Here is a 15,100-nt window from a genome sequence, read left to right as displayed (position 1 = left end):
CTGAGGTTTATCCCCGTCCCTCCCGGTCCCTCCCGGTTTATTCCGGTCCCTCAGGTTTGTCCCCGTCCCTCACGGTCCCTGAGGTTTATCCCCGTCCCTCCCGGTCCCTCCCGGTTTATTCCGGTCCCTCAGGTTTGTCCCCGTCCCTCACGGTCCCTCAGGGTTTTCCCGCCCACTCCCGCCCCCCCCGCAAATCTCGCGAGATCCCCGCCGGGTCGCGCCCGCGCGCGCCGCCGCGGCTCAGCGCGGGGAGGGGAAGTGAAGGGGGGGGGAAACGACAAAAAAAGGGGCGGAGCCGCCGCCCCGCCGCCTCACGGCCCCGCCGCCATCTTGTTTCTCGGCCGCTCGGCGCTCACTCCGCTCCGGCCGCCCCCCTTTCCCCCCCCCTCCTCCCGCCTCCCGCCGGCCGCGCCGGAGGCAGCGCGGGCAGCGGGCGGAGCAGGCGGAGATCGCGGCGCCGGCCGCCCCGGTGAGTACGCGGGGAGCGCGGTGGCGGGGGGGAAGCGGCGGCGGCGGCCCGTGAGGGGGCGCGGGGCGGGGGCGGCCCGAGGGGGGTCGCTGCGGGGCCCCCCCCCCCGCACCCTCAGCAACGGCTGCGCTGCGATTGGCCGGGCCGCGGCGCGCGCGCTGATTGGGCGGCGCGGGGGAGGCGGGCGCGGCGAGGAGGGCGCTGATTGGCTGGCGGGGCGCGGACCGGGGAGAGGACAGGCAGCGGACCGTTGTCCCGCGCGGGGCGTGGGGGGGGGACGGGCCCGGGGATGGCGGAACCGGGGGGGAACCGGCCCGAGAGATTCGGGATTCGGGGCTGGAGCACCCCCGGGGAACCGGCCCGAGAGATTCGGGATTCGGGACTGGAGCACCCCCGGGGAACCGGCCCGAGAGATTCGGGATTCGGGGCTGGAGCACCCCCGGGGAACCGGCCCGAGAGATTCGGGATTCGGGACTGGAGCACCCCCGGGGAACCGGCCTGAGAGCCGGGATTTGGGGCTGGCAGGACCCCCGGGGGAACCGGCCTGAGAGCCGGGATTCGGGGCTGGAGCACCCGCCCGGGAACCGGCCTTAGAGCCGGGATTTGGGGCTGGCAGGACCCCCGGGGGAACCGGCCCGAGAGCCGGGATTCGGGGCTGGCAGCGCTCCCGGTGCAACGCACCGAGGCCTCCCGGTGTTTTCCCGGGTAGGATCTGCCTGGCCGCCACCGGGGATGTGTGCTGGTGCCTCATCCATGGAAGAGGCCTTGAGCAACGTGGTGTAGTGGAAGGGGTGAAATGCGGTGAGCTTTAAGGTCTTTTTCTATCTAAACCGTTCCTGGTTCTGCGATTCCAAGGCAGGTTGTGATCCTGACCTGTCTGAGAGGACAGGGTAGAGAGGAGCGTGGGTGTTTAGGTTTAATTTATGAGGAAATTTTTGGCTGTGAGAGTGTGAGGGGCTGGAATGGATTTGCCAGAGAAGCTGTGGCTGCCCCTGCATCCCTGGAAGTGTCCAAGGCTAGGCTGGATGGGGCTTGGAGCCACCTGGGACAATGGAAAGTGTCCCTGCCCATGGCAGGGGGTGGCACCTGATGATTTTTAAGCTCTCTTCCAGCCCTTAACATTCTGTCAGTCCATGTTTCCATGATTCTCTTTTAGCAATCTTTGGGACTTTTGCCATCCAAGCCTTGAGAAGCTTTTTCAGGCTCTGCCACAGCATTTGGCAGGAAGAGGGGCAGGAATGTGACAAGGCAGTCAAGGGTTTCTGTTTTTTTTTTTCTTAGGCGTTGTTTAATCTGTGCTCAAAAAGCAGCAAGAGCTGTGAGAACACCTGTGGTCTCCCTAAATCCTGCTTTTTCCTGGAGCTGGGGGAATAAAATAAATGCCCCCAGGTAGCTGGTGAATGCCAGCAGTGTCCCAGATAACCCCAGGAATTCTTTTGGGCTGGGTGGGGTTTTCTTCCAGGTGGGTTCCTCTTGTTTGAGGGGTGTCAGGGCAGCTTTGGGGTGGCTGAGCTGTGTCCCAGGGCCACCTCCAGACCCTGGAGCTCTGGCAGGTTCCAGGTTGCCACAGAGGAAGGAACAATAGCCCTGGCTGCTTCTGGAATGTGACTTTCCAAATCACTTCTGAGCTAAGAGTCGAATATTTTCCATGGATTTGGGAATAAATCTCCCTTGTCTCCATTGCTGTGTGAGCCCTTTTCCTCCAGCCCTACAAACCCAACTCCAAACTTCCTTGGCAGCATCCCAAGCCTTTCCTTAGGTTTTTTTTTTTCCTGAAATGAGATCCTGCTTTTGGACTGGGTCTGTTTGTCCTCGTGCCCTGTGACAGCCTCAGCTCACCTGGGCATCGTGGTGACAACAACGTCACACCTGCTGTGGCATAACCAGGGACAGGATCCCAGGGAATGGCTGGAGCTGTTCCAGAGGGGATTTACGTTGGATTTCTGGGGGTTTTGATGCTTGGGAACATTCCTGAGGCTCCAGAATTACAGGAAGGTTTGGACAACACTCCCAGGGATGCCCAGGGCTTGGATTGGATGATCCTTGAGGATCCTTCCAGCTCATCAGATTTTGGGATCCAGCTCAGGAGATCGTGGGATCCCAGAAGATCGTGGGATCCAGCTCAGGATATTTTGGGATCCAGCCCAGCAGATTGTGGAATCCAGCTCAGGATACCGTGGGATCTCAGGATACTGTGGGATCCAGCTCAGGATATTTTGGGATCCAGCTCAGGAGACTGTGGGATTTCAGGATATTTTGGGGATCCAGCTCAGGATACTGTGGGATCCAGCTCAGGATACTGTGGGATCCAGCTCAGGAGACTGTGGGATTTCAAGATATTTTGGGATCCAGCTCAGGAGACTGTGGGATTTCAGGATATTTTGGGATCCAGCTCAGGAGACTGTGGGATCCAGCAGGATCCCTGAGTGCTCATTCCAGGCAGGAATAGGTGTGATCCCAGCAGGTCTCTGGAGACCTTCAGCCAGGCATTTTTCCATAGTTTGTGCTGGATGAAGAGAATTCCTGTTTGTCCAAGCACGTTTTCCTGCCCCACAGGGACCAGGGCCAGTGGTGGATCCCTGGGGGTGCCCCAGAGAGGCAGCTGGCAGCTGCAGGGTGCAGAACATTCCTTTTTTCCCCTGTAATTCATGGAATCATGGAATGGTTTGAGTCGGGAGGGACCCTAAATCCCATCCAGTCCCACCCCATTCCATGGCAGAGACAAATTCCACTGGCCTTGGACACTGCCAGGGATTCCCAGTCTCTGGGAATTCCATCCCAGCCCCTCCCCACCATCCCAAGAGAGAATTCCTTCCCAAAACGAATCCAAACCCTCTGGGATTTCAGAGCAACAACAGCTGCAATGATTGAAATAAATCCTTTAGGGCTTCCCAAATTCACTTAGTGGGGTTTTTTCCACAAATAAACCCGTTACTGTAAGGCCTCCCAAAATTAATTTGGGGTTTTTACCCCCCATAAATAAACCTTTTACAGTAAACTACCCAAAAACAATTTGGGGTGTTTCTTCCCCTATTAAATAAACCCTTTACTATAGAACTATCCAAAATTAATTTGGGGTTTTTACCCCACATAAATAAACCCTTTACTGTAGAACTATCCAAAATTAATTTGGGGTTTTTACCCCCCACAAATAAACCCTTTATTGTAGGACTTCCCAAATTAATTTGTTTTTTGGGTTTTTTTCCCCCATAAATAAACCCTTTCACTGTTTTTTGGTTTTTTTGAGCACTCAGAATTCCACAATCCCAGCCAGGCATTCCTCTGTTCTGCAGGAAAGGTGCTGCCTTTGTTTTTCATACCCAAAATACCTCACATCATTCCAATAATCAGAATTCCACAGCTCCAGGCCCTGCTTTTTATCTCAGGAATGCCACAGGAAGAGAACAGAATGTATTTATTTCTTTTTTTTTAACCCATTCTATTCCCCCAAAACATCTGGAAAATCTATTTTTAAATTAAATCTCTCCTCGTTATCAGATTCAGAGTGATTTAATCAGCAGGATTTGGCTGTGCTTCCCAATATTTTTCCCTCCTGGATAATCCTGTCAGGAGGAAATCACAGCTTGGAATTACAGCTGGAAATCCATCGTGGTGTTGTTGATAAAAATGGGATTTTTGTGTCTAGAGGTTAAAATATTCCCCTGCTTTCCACAACTTTGTTATTGTGGACCATTCCCATTCTTTACCCACAACATTCCCAAATTCCCAAAGCATCCAGGAGCTCCCAAAATTCTGCTGGAGGGGCAGAGTGAGGCTGTGGTGGTTGAAAGTGAAGGGAAATTCTTGGAGTTGGACATGAAAGCTCCATTCCTGTCGGGAATTTTCCCGCAATTCATCCTGCCCAGGCCTCAGGGGTTGTTCCAAACACTTGGAAAATCTGTCTTTTTTTAAAATTATTTTAATTTTTTCTCATCCAATGGAATATTTGTGGGGCAGCACAGCCTCCTGTGAGGGCTGTAGGATCCCAATCCCTGTTCCCAGGAGCTCCCAAGGAATGTTCCCTGGGATTGGGGGATCCATTTCTGGGATATATGGGACAAGGAGCTGCTGGACAGGGTCCAGAGGGATTTGGGGTCTGGAGGATCCCATCCCATCCAGGGGTTCCCAAAATTCTGCTGGAGGGGCAGAGTGAGGCTGTGTGTGGTGAAAAGCCAAGGGAAGTTCTTGGTGTTGGACATGAAAGCTCCATTCCTGTCGGGAATTTTGGGAATTTTCCTGCAATTCATCCTGCCCAGGCCTCAGGGGCTATTCCAAGGACTTGGAAAATCTGTCCTTTTTTTATTTATTTTTAGTTTCCCTTATCCTATGGAATGTTTGTGGGGTGGCACAGCCTCCTGTGAGGGCTGTGGGATCCCGATCCCTGTTCCCAGGGGCTCCCAAGGAATGTTCCCTGGGATTGGGGGATCCATTTCTGGGATATTTGGGACTGCTGGAGAGGGTCCAGAGGGATTTGGGGTCTGGAGGATGTCCCTGACGAGGAGACAGAGGGAGGTGGCATGGCCGTGACCCTGCTGGAATTAAATTATTCCCGAAAAACACCGGATTTATCCAAGCTGGAGCTCTCTCAGGGATCCTCATGAGGAAAAACCGGGAGCTGCATCTGGAGAAGGGAAGGCTGGCAGAGAATCCCCTCGGTCCATAAAACATCCCGGAGGTGTCGGGGGTTGTGCCAGGCTCTGCTCAGGGACAGGCCGAGGAGCGGCGGCCATGAATGAAACCCCAGCGAGCTCCTCCTCGCCCTGCGGAGGAGCTTCATTCCTCGCTCTGGGGGAGCGCACCTGCGGCTTGTCCCCGTGTCACCTGCTCCGTGTGGCGCTGCCTTGCTGGGGTGAGGGGAGGCTGGGCCGGGCGAGCTCCAAAAAATCCCAAAATTTCTGAATCCCGGGCTCCGCGCGCGCCTCGCGCACGTGCGGCCCCGCCGGCAAGGCGTGGCGGGAACCGCCCTGATTGACAGGCGCGCCGGCCAATCAGCGGCCGCGCGCCGCCGGCCTCCTCATGTGTTCGAATAGGAGGCGAGGCGACCAATCGGGGCGGGGCTGGGGGGCGGGGCTTGCCTGACCCCTGCGGCCGCCGCTCAAGGTAACTTTAAAGCAGGAAGCGGCCGGCGAGGCTGCGCCGCGGCGGGGACCAATGGGAGGAGCGGACCGCGGGGCGCGTAGCCAATGGGAGCGCTCAAGCGCGGGGCGCGCAGCCAATGAGCGCGGGCGCGGGGCGGGCCGGGCGCGCGCAGCGGGGCGCGCGGGGCCGCCGCCGTTAAAGGGGCCGCGGGCGCGGCGGGGCCCGGGGGGAGCCCCCGGCGGCCGCGGGGCTCGCCCGGCCGTAAAACCATGGCGGGGAAGCGCCGGTGAGTGCGGGGCGCTGCCGCCGCGAGCGCGGCCGGGGCTGCCGGGGACAGGCCGCGGAGGCGGCGGGGGATGCCGGGGAGCACCGGCGAGGGAGCGGGCGGGGTGGGCAGGGGCGGCGGTGAAAGCCTCGGGGCGCGCGCCGAGCGCCCTCAGCGCGAGCGTGAGGGCAGCGGCGTGAGGGGCGGACAAAGCGGCGGGGGCGACAGCGGAGCCGCGGCACCCCCGAGCCCTCGGCGGGTGCTGGCAGCGCTTTTTTGGCCCCGGGGGATCGAGGCTCGGCGGCCCGCGGGGGATGAGGGGTCCCGGGGGTCCCGCCGGGCTCGCCCCGGGCTCCGCCGCAGCCCCGGCTGGGAGCGGGGCCTGCAGGAGTTGACCTTGAAATCGCAGCGCTCCGAGCCGCCCCTCTGAAGGACAAAGTTTGTTTGCGGCACTTTGAACCGAAAAAAAAAAAAAAATTAAATTAATAAATAAATAGGAGGGAAAAGAAAACCAAACCGAACCCCGAGCTGCTGGAGGGCAACGAGGACACCGGGGATTGTCGCGAAATTCGAATTAAACTCGGGTGTCGTGGATATTCCTGCTCCTCCTTTCCCTCACAGGGTGCAAAATCCCTTTTTTCCCCTTATTTTCTCGCTGATTGTTGAGGCTCAAAGCGCTGCTGTGGGAAATTATTCCCAAAATTATACTATTATTATTATCATTATCATTATTTGGTAAAAATAAGGATATTTCGCTTCTAAAACTTCTCAGATCTAAAGGGACTGGAATAATAATAATAATAAATACGAATTGTTTGTTCATAAATCCATTTTTCTGATTTCTTGACCTAGAAAGATCAAGCACAACTCATTTTTCCCCCTACAAGCTGAAGGCATCAAAACTTCACATCTCCAAAGGAACTGGAATAATAATAACAATTATGATAATAATAATGATGATAATGATAATAATAATAATAATTGTTTGTTCATAAATCCATTTTCCAGATTTCTTGACCTAGAAAGATCAAGCACAACTCATTTTTTCCCCCGGCCTCCTACAAGCTGAAGGCATCAAAACTTCTCAGATCCAAAGAAACTGGAATAATAATAATAATAATTTAAAATATTAATTATTTGTTAATAAATCCATTTTTCAGATTTCTTGACCTAGAAGGATCAAGAAGAACTGATTTTTCCCCCTACAAGCTAAAGGCATCAAAATATTCCAAATTTTGGGGTGGAATCAAGATTTCTGCTGGGTTTTTTATTCTTCACGTTGTCCTGGATAAATCCTAACTTTTAGGGAAAGAAATTATTCTAGGGAAATGATTCTAGGGAAAAAAATAAATTATTATTAGGGAAATAAATGACATTTATTTCCTGGTTTTAGGAGCAAGCTTTGCTTGGGCTTGAGCTTGCTTCCAAGTGTGATTTGGGCTCTTTTAATTCCAAATTAATGCTCCAAGCACCTCATCTGGGGCTTAGTCACAGTTTGAAGAAGGGAATAAAAGGAGAAATATCCCCCAAAAAATCAGATTTTAATAACTGGGGGAATGTTGGAGGAAATTCTGGAGCCGGCTGTGGGCCAGGATTGGAGAATTTCCTGTGAGCATCAAGGTCAATGGCAGCATCTCCTCAAAAATAGCATATTTCCATTTATTTCCTTAATAATAATTTATTTTTGCTAGACTAATTTCCCTAGAATCATTTATTTCCCTAAAAATTAGGATTTATCCAGCTTTTGAGCATTGGCAGGACACGAGGTCAACGTGATGAATAAAAAACAAGAATAAAAACCCTGCAGAAATCTTGATTCCACCCAAAATTTGGAATATTTTGTTGCCTTCAACTTGTAGGAGGCTGGGGAAAAACCAGTTCTGCTTGAACTTTCTGTGTCCAAAAACCTGGAGAATGGATTTATTAACAAATAATTCATATTATATTTATTATTATTATTCCATTTCTTTTGGATTTTTTCCAGCTTTAGGAAGGTCACATTTTAAGGAGTAAATTTTGGGTGTCCCTTCTGCTCCAAAGATCTCCAGGGATTTCTTTTTATTTGTTGTTGTTGTTTTCTTGAAGTTTGATTTTTTTTTTTAGTTTTATTCTCCATATGAATTTGATTTTTTAATTTTATCCCTTATAAATTTTACCTTTATTCTCTATGAATTGCATTTTTACATTCTCTATTATCAAATTAATAAATTTTTAAAATTTTATTCTGTATGAGTTTGATTTTTAACTTTTATCCCCTATAAGTTGGATTTTTTAGCTTTATCCTCTAGGAATTTGATTTTTTTATTTTATTCTCTAGGAATTTGATTTTTTTAAACTTTATTCTCTATATAAATTTGATTTTTTCCTTTTATTCTCTCTAAATTCGATTTTTCCACCTAGATTTTCCAGCAGTTTCCTTCTCCTGTACATTTAAAATTTTAATTTCTCCTAAAATTTTAACCTGGAACTTAGAGACAACAAAGTTATTTATTTTATTATTTTAATTTAATTTTCCACCCTTGTTTTTTGCACCCAGGGAAATCTTGGGGACACTTTTGGGGTGGGGACATTGCCGTCCCTCACCTCAGCGTTTCAGGCTTTGGGTGCCCTTTCAGCCACAAAATTTAGATTTTATTTCATTTAATCAGGCTAAAATATTGGATTTCTATCATGGGGATGACGTCTGGATTTTAATTAAGTTGCCTCATGAGGTGATTTCTTCATTTCAGGGCTTATCGTGTTGTAAATGAATTAAATTTAATGAGTTTTGGACCTAAAATAGTGAATTATTTAATTTTTTAAAGCTTTTTATTCATTAAACTCTTTCATTATGAAGAAGAAGAATTTAGTTTTTATTTCAGAGGGTTAAAAATCACAGCAACAACAAACTTTAGGATATCTCCGAAATTTAAAAAGGAGATTTTTTTTTGGGAGTTATTCCCAAAAGCTGAAGGGATTTTCTTGTATTTTCTCTTTATTTCAATTCCTGCTCAAATCAGAACAGGAATTTTCCATTTTTAGGCCACAGAGGTGGGAGATTTTCATTTTTATAACACCAAAACATTTTTATTTCAATTAAAACATAAAAGAGGAAAAAAATGGAATTCAAACCATCCTGGCTGCCTTGGAGCACTTCAGGTTGAGCTTGGTTTAAGCAGGAGAAGGGAAAAACTTCTATAAAAAGAATTAATTTTAGTTTTTGGATGATTTCATTTATAAAATTGAATGAAGACAGTAATAGGAATATTGAATATAATATGATTAAATAGCTATTTATCAACAGATGAAGAAATAAAGACATTTATATCAATATACAGATTAAAATAGTTGATTAAAATGATTTTTTTATCCCAAATTTCCTTGGAATAAAGAGCTGGGATTGGGATCCAGATCCCTCCTGCCCCCTTTGGGGCTGGCTGGGAGCAGAGGGGACGTGGTGGAGAATTGATGGAGTTTGAAGGTGGAAAAATCCAAAATATTCCTGGAAAAAAAAGGCACCTGGAGTGCTCAGGTGTTGATTTTTCCAAGATCAAGACAAGATTTTGCAACCCGAACCCCTGATATCCACATTTAATTCTCCAAATAACATTTCAACCTCTTAAAATTTGATTTTAAATGGTTCAAATGATCATATTTTTAGGGTTTATATATATTTTTAAGCAGAATTTCAGCCTGCCCTGAATTTGTGCCCATCCCCTTTTCCCCACTGTTCTGTTGGATTTTATAACAACATTTTATAGAATATTTTTGGATAAATAAATCAGTAAAAAGTTAATTATTCTGGTTGGTTTGAATCCATTTTTAATTTGTTGCCTGTCCATGATGTTGGGATTTTTTTATATTTTAATAATTGCAGTGGAATGATGTTGCTGCTTTAAATTCAGTGCTTAATCAGCTTTAATAATTTAATTTAAAAAATATTAATTTATTTAATTATTAAACTTTTCCTGCTTTCTTTTTATCGGGACAACTTTGGAAGCTTTGGAGAAGGATTTGGGATAAGGGATGGAGGGGCAGGAATGGATTCCCAGTGCTGGAGGATTTTGGGATTTTGATGGGATTTTGGGAAGGAATTGTGGGGAATGTGCTGCTTTCTCCATGGAAAAATGGGATTTTTCCCCATAATTGTGGGAATTTAGTATGGAAAGGAGCTGGAATTTGTGATGCTGCTGAGTTCTTCCTCCTTCCCGCCTCATTCCTTCCCTCTTTGCAAATCCCTTGGAATATTTGGATAAATTTCCTTTGGAGGGGCTCTCCACCCTCTTTGTTTGGCTTTTTTACACCGGGGAGAACTTGGCAAAAGAAAAAAAAATCAAAAGTAGAAAATGACATTTCAAACAAAATGAGATTTAAAAAACCAACAAGAATGGTCAGGCAGCCCTCGCTGGGTGGGGACGTTATTCCCATTCCCGCCTCACTTGGAATGTGATTTTTTTTTTTGGATCTGGTGTTTTTCCAGGGAAAAAAAAAAAAAAAAGAAAGAAAGAAAACTCTGGCTAGTGCTGAGGATGGAATTGCAGGCTCAGAGGTTTTGGGTCAATTTGGGATTTTTCCCGTAGCTTGTGTTTTCCAGGAGCTGAAGTGGCGAATTTTCCGAGGGGAGCCGGCTCCGTTTGGCTGCTTCCCCCTTCCCAGGGCGCCCAAAAAAAGAGCAGAAAACAGCATTTGTGTAAAAAATATCCCCAAAAACCCACCCCGAGGCGTTTTCACGCTTCCTTTGCTCTCCCACGAAGCAAAACTTGCCCAGTTTTTGTCAGCTGCCGCAGGATTTGGGAATTTTGATGTTTGCCAGAGGTGGCGGAACAGCTCCGACAGCTCCTGGGATATTCCTGGGATCTGCTCTGGAATCGCCTCCAGCCAGGCCTCGGCTTTTCCAGCGTGAGGGGAAAAAGAAAATATTTTCCTGCCTGGAAAACCAGTTGGAGGTGAATCCTGGTTGGTTCCAGAATTCCAGGATGGTTTGGGTTGATGGGAATTCCACCTTCCCCTGTCCCGGGATGCTCCTTGGACACTTGCAGGGATGCAGAGCAGCCGCAGCTTCTCTGGGAAAGCTTTCCCGTCCTTCCTTGCTGCCAGGGGTTGGTTTTTTGGGAAGGTTTTGGTGTTTCCTTCAGAGCTGTGTCCATCTCCTCATTGGAATTCTCCCAGCCTGGATTTTGGGTGGTTCAGCTCATCCCAGCACACCTGGGATATCCTGGAAGGATCCTCAAGGATCCTGAACATCCCACCCCGAGCGTCCCTGGGAGTGGTGTCCAAACCTTCCTGGAGCTCTGGAGCCTTGGGAATGTTCCCAAGCACCAAAAACCCCAGAACCTTTCCCTAAATCCAACCTAAATCCCCTCAGGGACATCTCCAGCCGTTCCCTGGGATCTCGTCTCTGTTTTCCAGCAGAATTTGGGGTCGGAGCAGCCACTTTGCTCCTAAAGCCCTTGGGAGCCTTTGGTGGGTGAGCTCAGGGATCCTGAGGAGGGGAATCCAGGAAAAGGGGGGATGGAGGGATGATGGATGGATGATGGATGGATGATGGATGGATGGATGGATGGATGGATGGATGATGGATGGATGATGGATGATGGATGGATGGATGATGGATGGATGAGGGATGGATGGATGGATGATGGATGGATGGATGAGGGATGGCTGGATGGATGGATGATGGATGGATGAGGGATGGATGATGGATGGATGGATGATGGATGGATGGATGATGGCTAGATGGATGGATCCATGGAGAGATGGATGGATCCATGGCTGGAAGGAAGGATGGATCCATAGATGAATCCATGGATGGACCTTCGTCCATCACATTTCAGATGAAATGAGATCTAAAAACCAGCAGAAATTGTGACACAGCCCTCGCAGGGTGGGGACGTTATTCCCATTCCCACCTTGCCGGGATGGAAAGAAGGATGGATCCGTGGAGAGATGGACAGATCCATGGATGGACTGGGAGAATGAAGGGTGTCTCCATGGAGAGATGGACAGATCCATGGATGGATGAAGGAATGGATGAATCTATGGATGGAGGATGGATGAATCCATGGATGGATCAACTGATCAATCGATCCATGGAGAGATGGATGAAGGAACAAATGGATGAATCCATGGATGGATGGATCCATGGAGAGGTGGACAGACTCATGGATGGATGGATGGATGGACAAAGGGATGGAAGGAAGGGTGGGGGACACATCCGTGGATGAATGAAGGAATAAAGGAATCCATGGATGGATGAAGGAATGGATGAACCATGCAGGGATCCATGGATGCATGGATGGATCCATGGATGGATGAAGGAATGGATGAACCATGGAGGAGGAATCCATGGATGGATGGATGGATCCATGGATGGATGAACCACGGAGGAATCCATGGATGGGTGGATGGATCCATGGATGGATGAACCATGCAGGAATCCATGGATGGGTGGATCCATGGAGAGATGGACAGATTCATGGATGGATGGATGGACAGATCCATGGATGGATGAAGGAATGGATGAACCATGGAGGAATCCATGGATGGATGGATGAACCATGGAGGAGGAATCCATGGATGGATGGATGGATGAACCATGGAGGAGGAATCCATGGATGGATGGAGCCGAGTGATGCTGGAACATTCCCCTGTAAAAGGTCCCAGAAGAAAAACCCAGCAGGTTCAGCCACGGGTGTGAGACCCAAGGTTCCTGTGGCTCTGCTGAGCTCATCCCACCCCGAGTGAGCTCTTGAACCCTGGGATGAACTTGGAAGGAGGAGCAGGAATTCTCATTGCCAGGAATGGCTCACGGTGAGGTTTCTCTGGAGCTCCTGGGCCCAAATTTGGGATTTTTCCCTTTCCTCCCAGTCCTCTCCAGCACCTCCAAACCATTGCTGTATCCATATTCTAATTAGAAATTTTGATTAAATTTTAATTCAAAATTCCTGTATTGTTCTGAGCCGTTTCACTTTTATTTTGGGGTTTATATTTTGTAGGTTTTCCTGTCTCTACTTTTACTCAGTTTATGATAAAATGATCCTAAACAGGCACGGAAAGCAGGAATTGTCGTTTGTTCTGAAATCCCTTCTGTGTTTAACTTAAAAGTAGGAAATGTTTTGTATCCATCAGCAGGATTTTTATAATATAAATGACCTGAAATTCTGGGGTTTTTTTCCTGTGTTTTTTTCCCTTAAGTTTTGTTTTTTTTTTTTCCCCTGGTATTTTTTCCTGGGTTTTTTTCCTTTTTATTTTTCCCCTGTTTTTTTTCCCTCCTGTTTTTTTTTCCCCATTTTTTTTCCTGTTTTTTTTTCCCCCTGTTATTTTTTTCCTGTTTTTTTTTTTTTTGCCTAGTTTTTTACCTTTTCTTTTTCTCCTGTTTTTTCTTCCCTGTTTTTTCTCTTTTTTTCTTTTCCCCCTTTTTCCCCCTTTTCCCCCCTTTTTCCCCCTTTTTCCCCCTTTTTCCCCCTTTTTCCCCCTTTTTCCCCCTTTTTCCCCCTTCCCCCCCCCTTTTTCCCCCCTTTTCCCACTTTTTCCCCCTTTTCCCCCCTTTTTCCCCCTTTTTCCCTCTTTTCCCACCCTTTTCCCCCCATTTCCCCCCTTTTTTCCTCTTTTTTCCTTTTTCCCCCCTTTTCCCCCCTTTTTCCCCCTTCCCTCCCCCTTCTCCCCCCTTCTCCCCCTTTTCCCCCCTTTTTTCCCCCTTTTTTCCTCTTTTTTCCTCTTTTTTCCCTTTTCCCCCCTTTTCCCCCCTTCTTTTCCCCTTTTTTTTCCCTTTTAGTTCCCCCCCTTTTTTCCCCCTGATTTTTTCCCTGGCATTTTCCCTGTTTTTTTCCTCGCTTTTATGGTTTTTAACCTGTTTTTTCCCCGTTTTTTCCACCTTTCCCTGTTTTTTTTCCCCTCCTTGCACACTCCAGTTTATTTCCTGTTCTTTTTTACTATTCCCTTGCTCACGCGTGTATTTCCCGTGTCCAGGTGCCGGGATGTCCACGGACGGCGCCTTTGGCACGGCGGGGAGCAGCGATGCCCAGCAGAGCCTCCAGAGCTTCTGGCCACGCGTGATGGAGGAGATCCGCAACCTCACCGTGGTAAGCATCCCCGGGGGCTGGCATATTCCCAGGAAAAAATGGGAAAAATCCTCTCCAAGTTCCACTTCTTGCTCTGGGGATCTGGGAAATTGGGTTTAGGAAATGAGGAATCATCCCTCAGACAGGAATCTCCCAAAAAATTGAATGGCATTGGAGCAGAGTCATAAAATCATGGAGAAAGTTCTTCAGGATTATCTTGGCCTCAGGAATTGGGAATTAAAAAAGAACCATGAGCATCCCCAGAGATTGAGATATTCCCAGGAAAAAATGGGGAAAATCCTCTCCAAGTTCAGCTTCCTGCTCTGGGATTTGGGAAATTGGGTTTAGGAAATGAGGAATCATCCCTCAGACAGGAATCTCCCAAAAAATGGAATGGGATTGTAACAGAGTCATAAAATCATGGAGAAAGATCTTCAGGATTATCTTGGCCTCAGGAATTGGGAATTAAAATTAGCATCCCCAGGGGTTGGGATATTCCCAGGAAAAACAGGGAAAAATCCTCTCCAAGTTCAGCTTCCTGCTCTGGGATCTGGGAATTTGGGTGTTTCTATGGGATAAATTTTAAATTATTGAATTCTAAATCTTTGAGCAAGATTTTACTGGCAAAATCCAGCTCAGACTTTTCCTTCCTCCCTAAATTCCCTGTTAATTCCAATTTTGTGAATGAATTTGAGTTTAGGCTCCTGCCCTAGTCCGGAACCACCTCCTTTGACAGCCCTGAAATGTTGAAATCACTCAAATGCCAAGTTTCTTATCAGGTGCATTATTAAATTAAAGATATTTGATTTAATAAATCCCATCTAGGTTGCGAATAACGACTGGACTAAACAACTTCAATATTTTTCCATTCCCACAAGAGGTGTGGGAACAAGGGCGGGAATATACTGAATTAATTTATTTATTTAAATTCCACTTTTTGTCTTCAGGGAAGGGAGAAGCCTCTTGGAGATTTCCTGAGCCCAGGAATTCTCTCCAGGGAATTTCTGGGTGCAAATTTGGCCTCAGCGATGAATCAGAGGGATAATCCAGGTTCCTAAACCACCATTCCTGACTGGAAAAAAAGGAAAAAAAATCCACCTAAAAACATCAAACTGATCTTTTAAACCAGGTTCCTGCAAGGTTTTTAACACCAAAATTGGGATTTGGTGGCAGAGAAGTACAAATAAAGCCAGGATTTCATCCAACTCTTGTTTATCTTTATTTTCTCCTGTGATTTTTTTTTTTATA

General features: G+C 47.8%; 1 protein-coding gene across 5 annotated transcripts in view; it reads left to right on the top strand.

Annotated features, from left to right (window-relative positions):
• The first annotated feature begins 378 nt into the window (after nucleotides 1-378).
• Nucleotides 379-15,100, top strand: part of NFYC (nuclear transcription factor Y subunit gamma) — a 30,543-nt gene continuing 15,821 nt past the window's right edge. For 4 of the 5 annotated variants that reach the window (XM_077788443.1, XM_077788442.1, XM_077788441.1 and 1 more), the window contains exons 1-2: nucleotides 5,735-5,834; nucleotides 13,761-13,873. In XM_077788443.1, the coding sequence (XP_077644569.1) occupies nucleotides 13,769-13,873 (105 nt within the window). In that variant the 5' untranslated portion in view covers nucleotides 5,735-5,834; nucleotides 13,761-13,768. Of the gene's footprint in view, nucleotides 470-5,734; nucleotides 5,835-13,760; nucleotides 13,874-15,100 lie in introns of those variants that run through there. The other variant, XM_077788440.1, reaches the window with a different exon arrangement.

This window comes from Lonchura striata, chromosome 26 (genome assembly GCF_046129695.1).
Source record: "Lonchura striata isolate bLonStr1 chromosome 26, bLonStr1.mat, whole genome shotgun sequence".
NCBI lineage: Eukaryota > Metazoa > Chordata > Aves > Passeriformes > Estrildidae > Lonchura > Lonchura striata.
The sequence above is the reverse complement of the archived record's forward strand: the minus strand, read 5'-3'. Positions and strand labels throughout refer to the sequence as shown.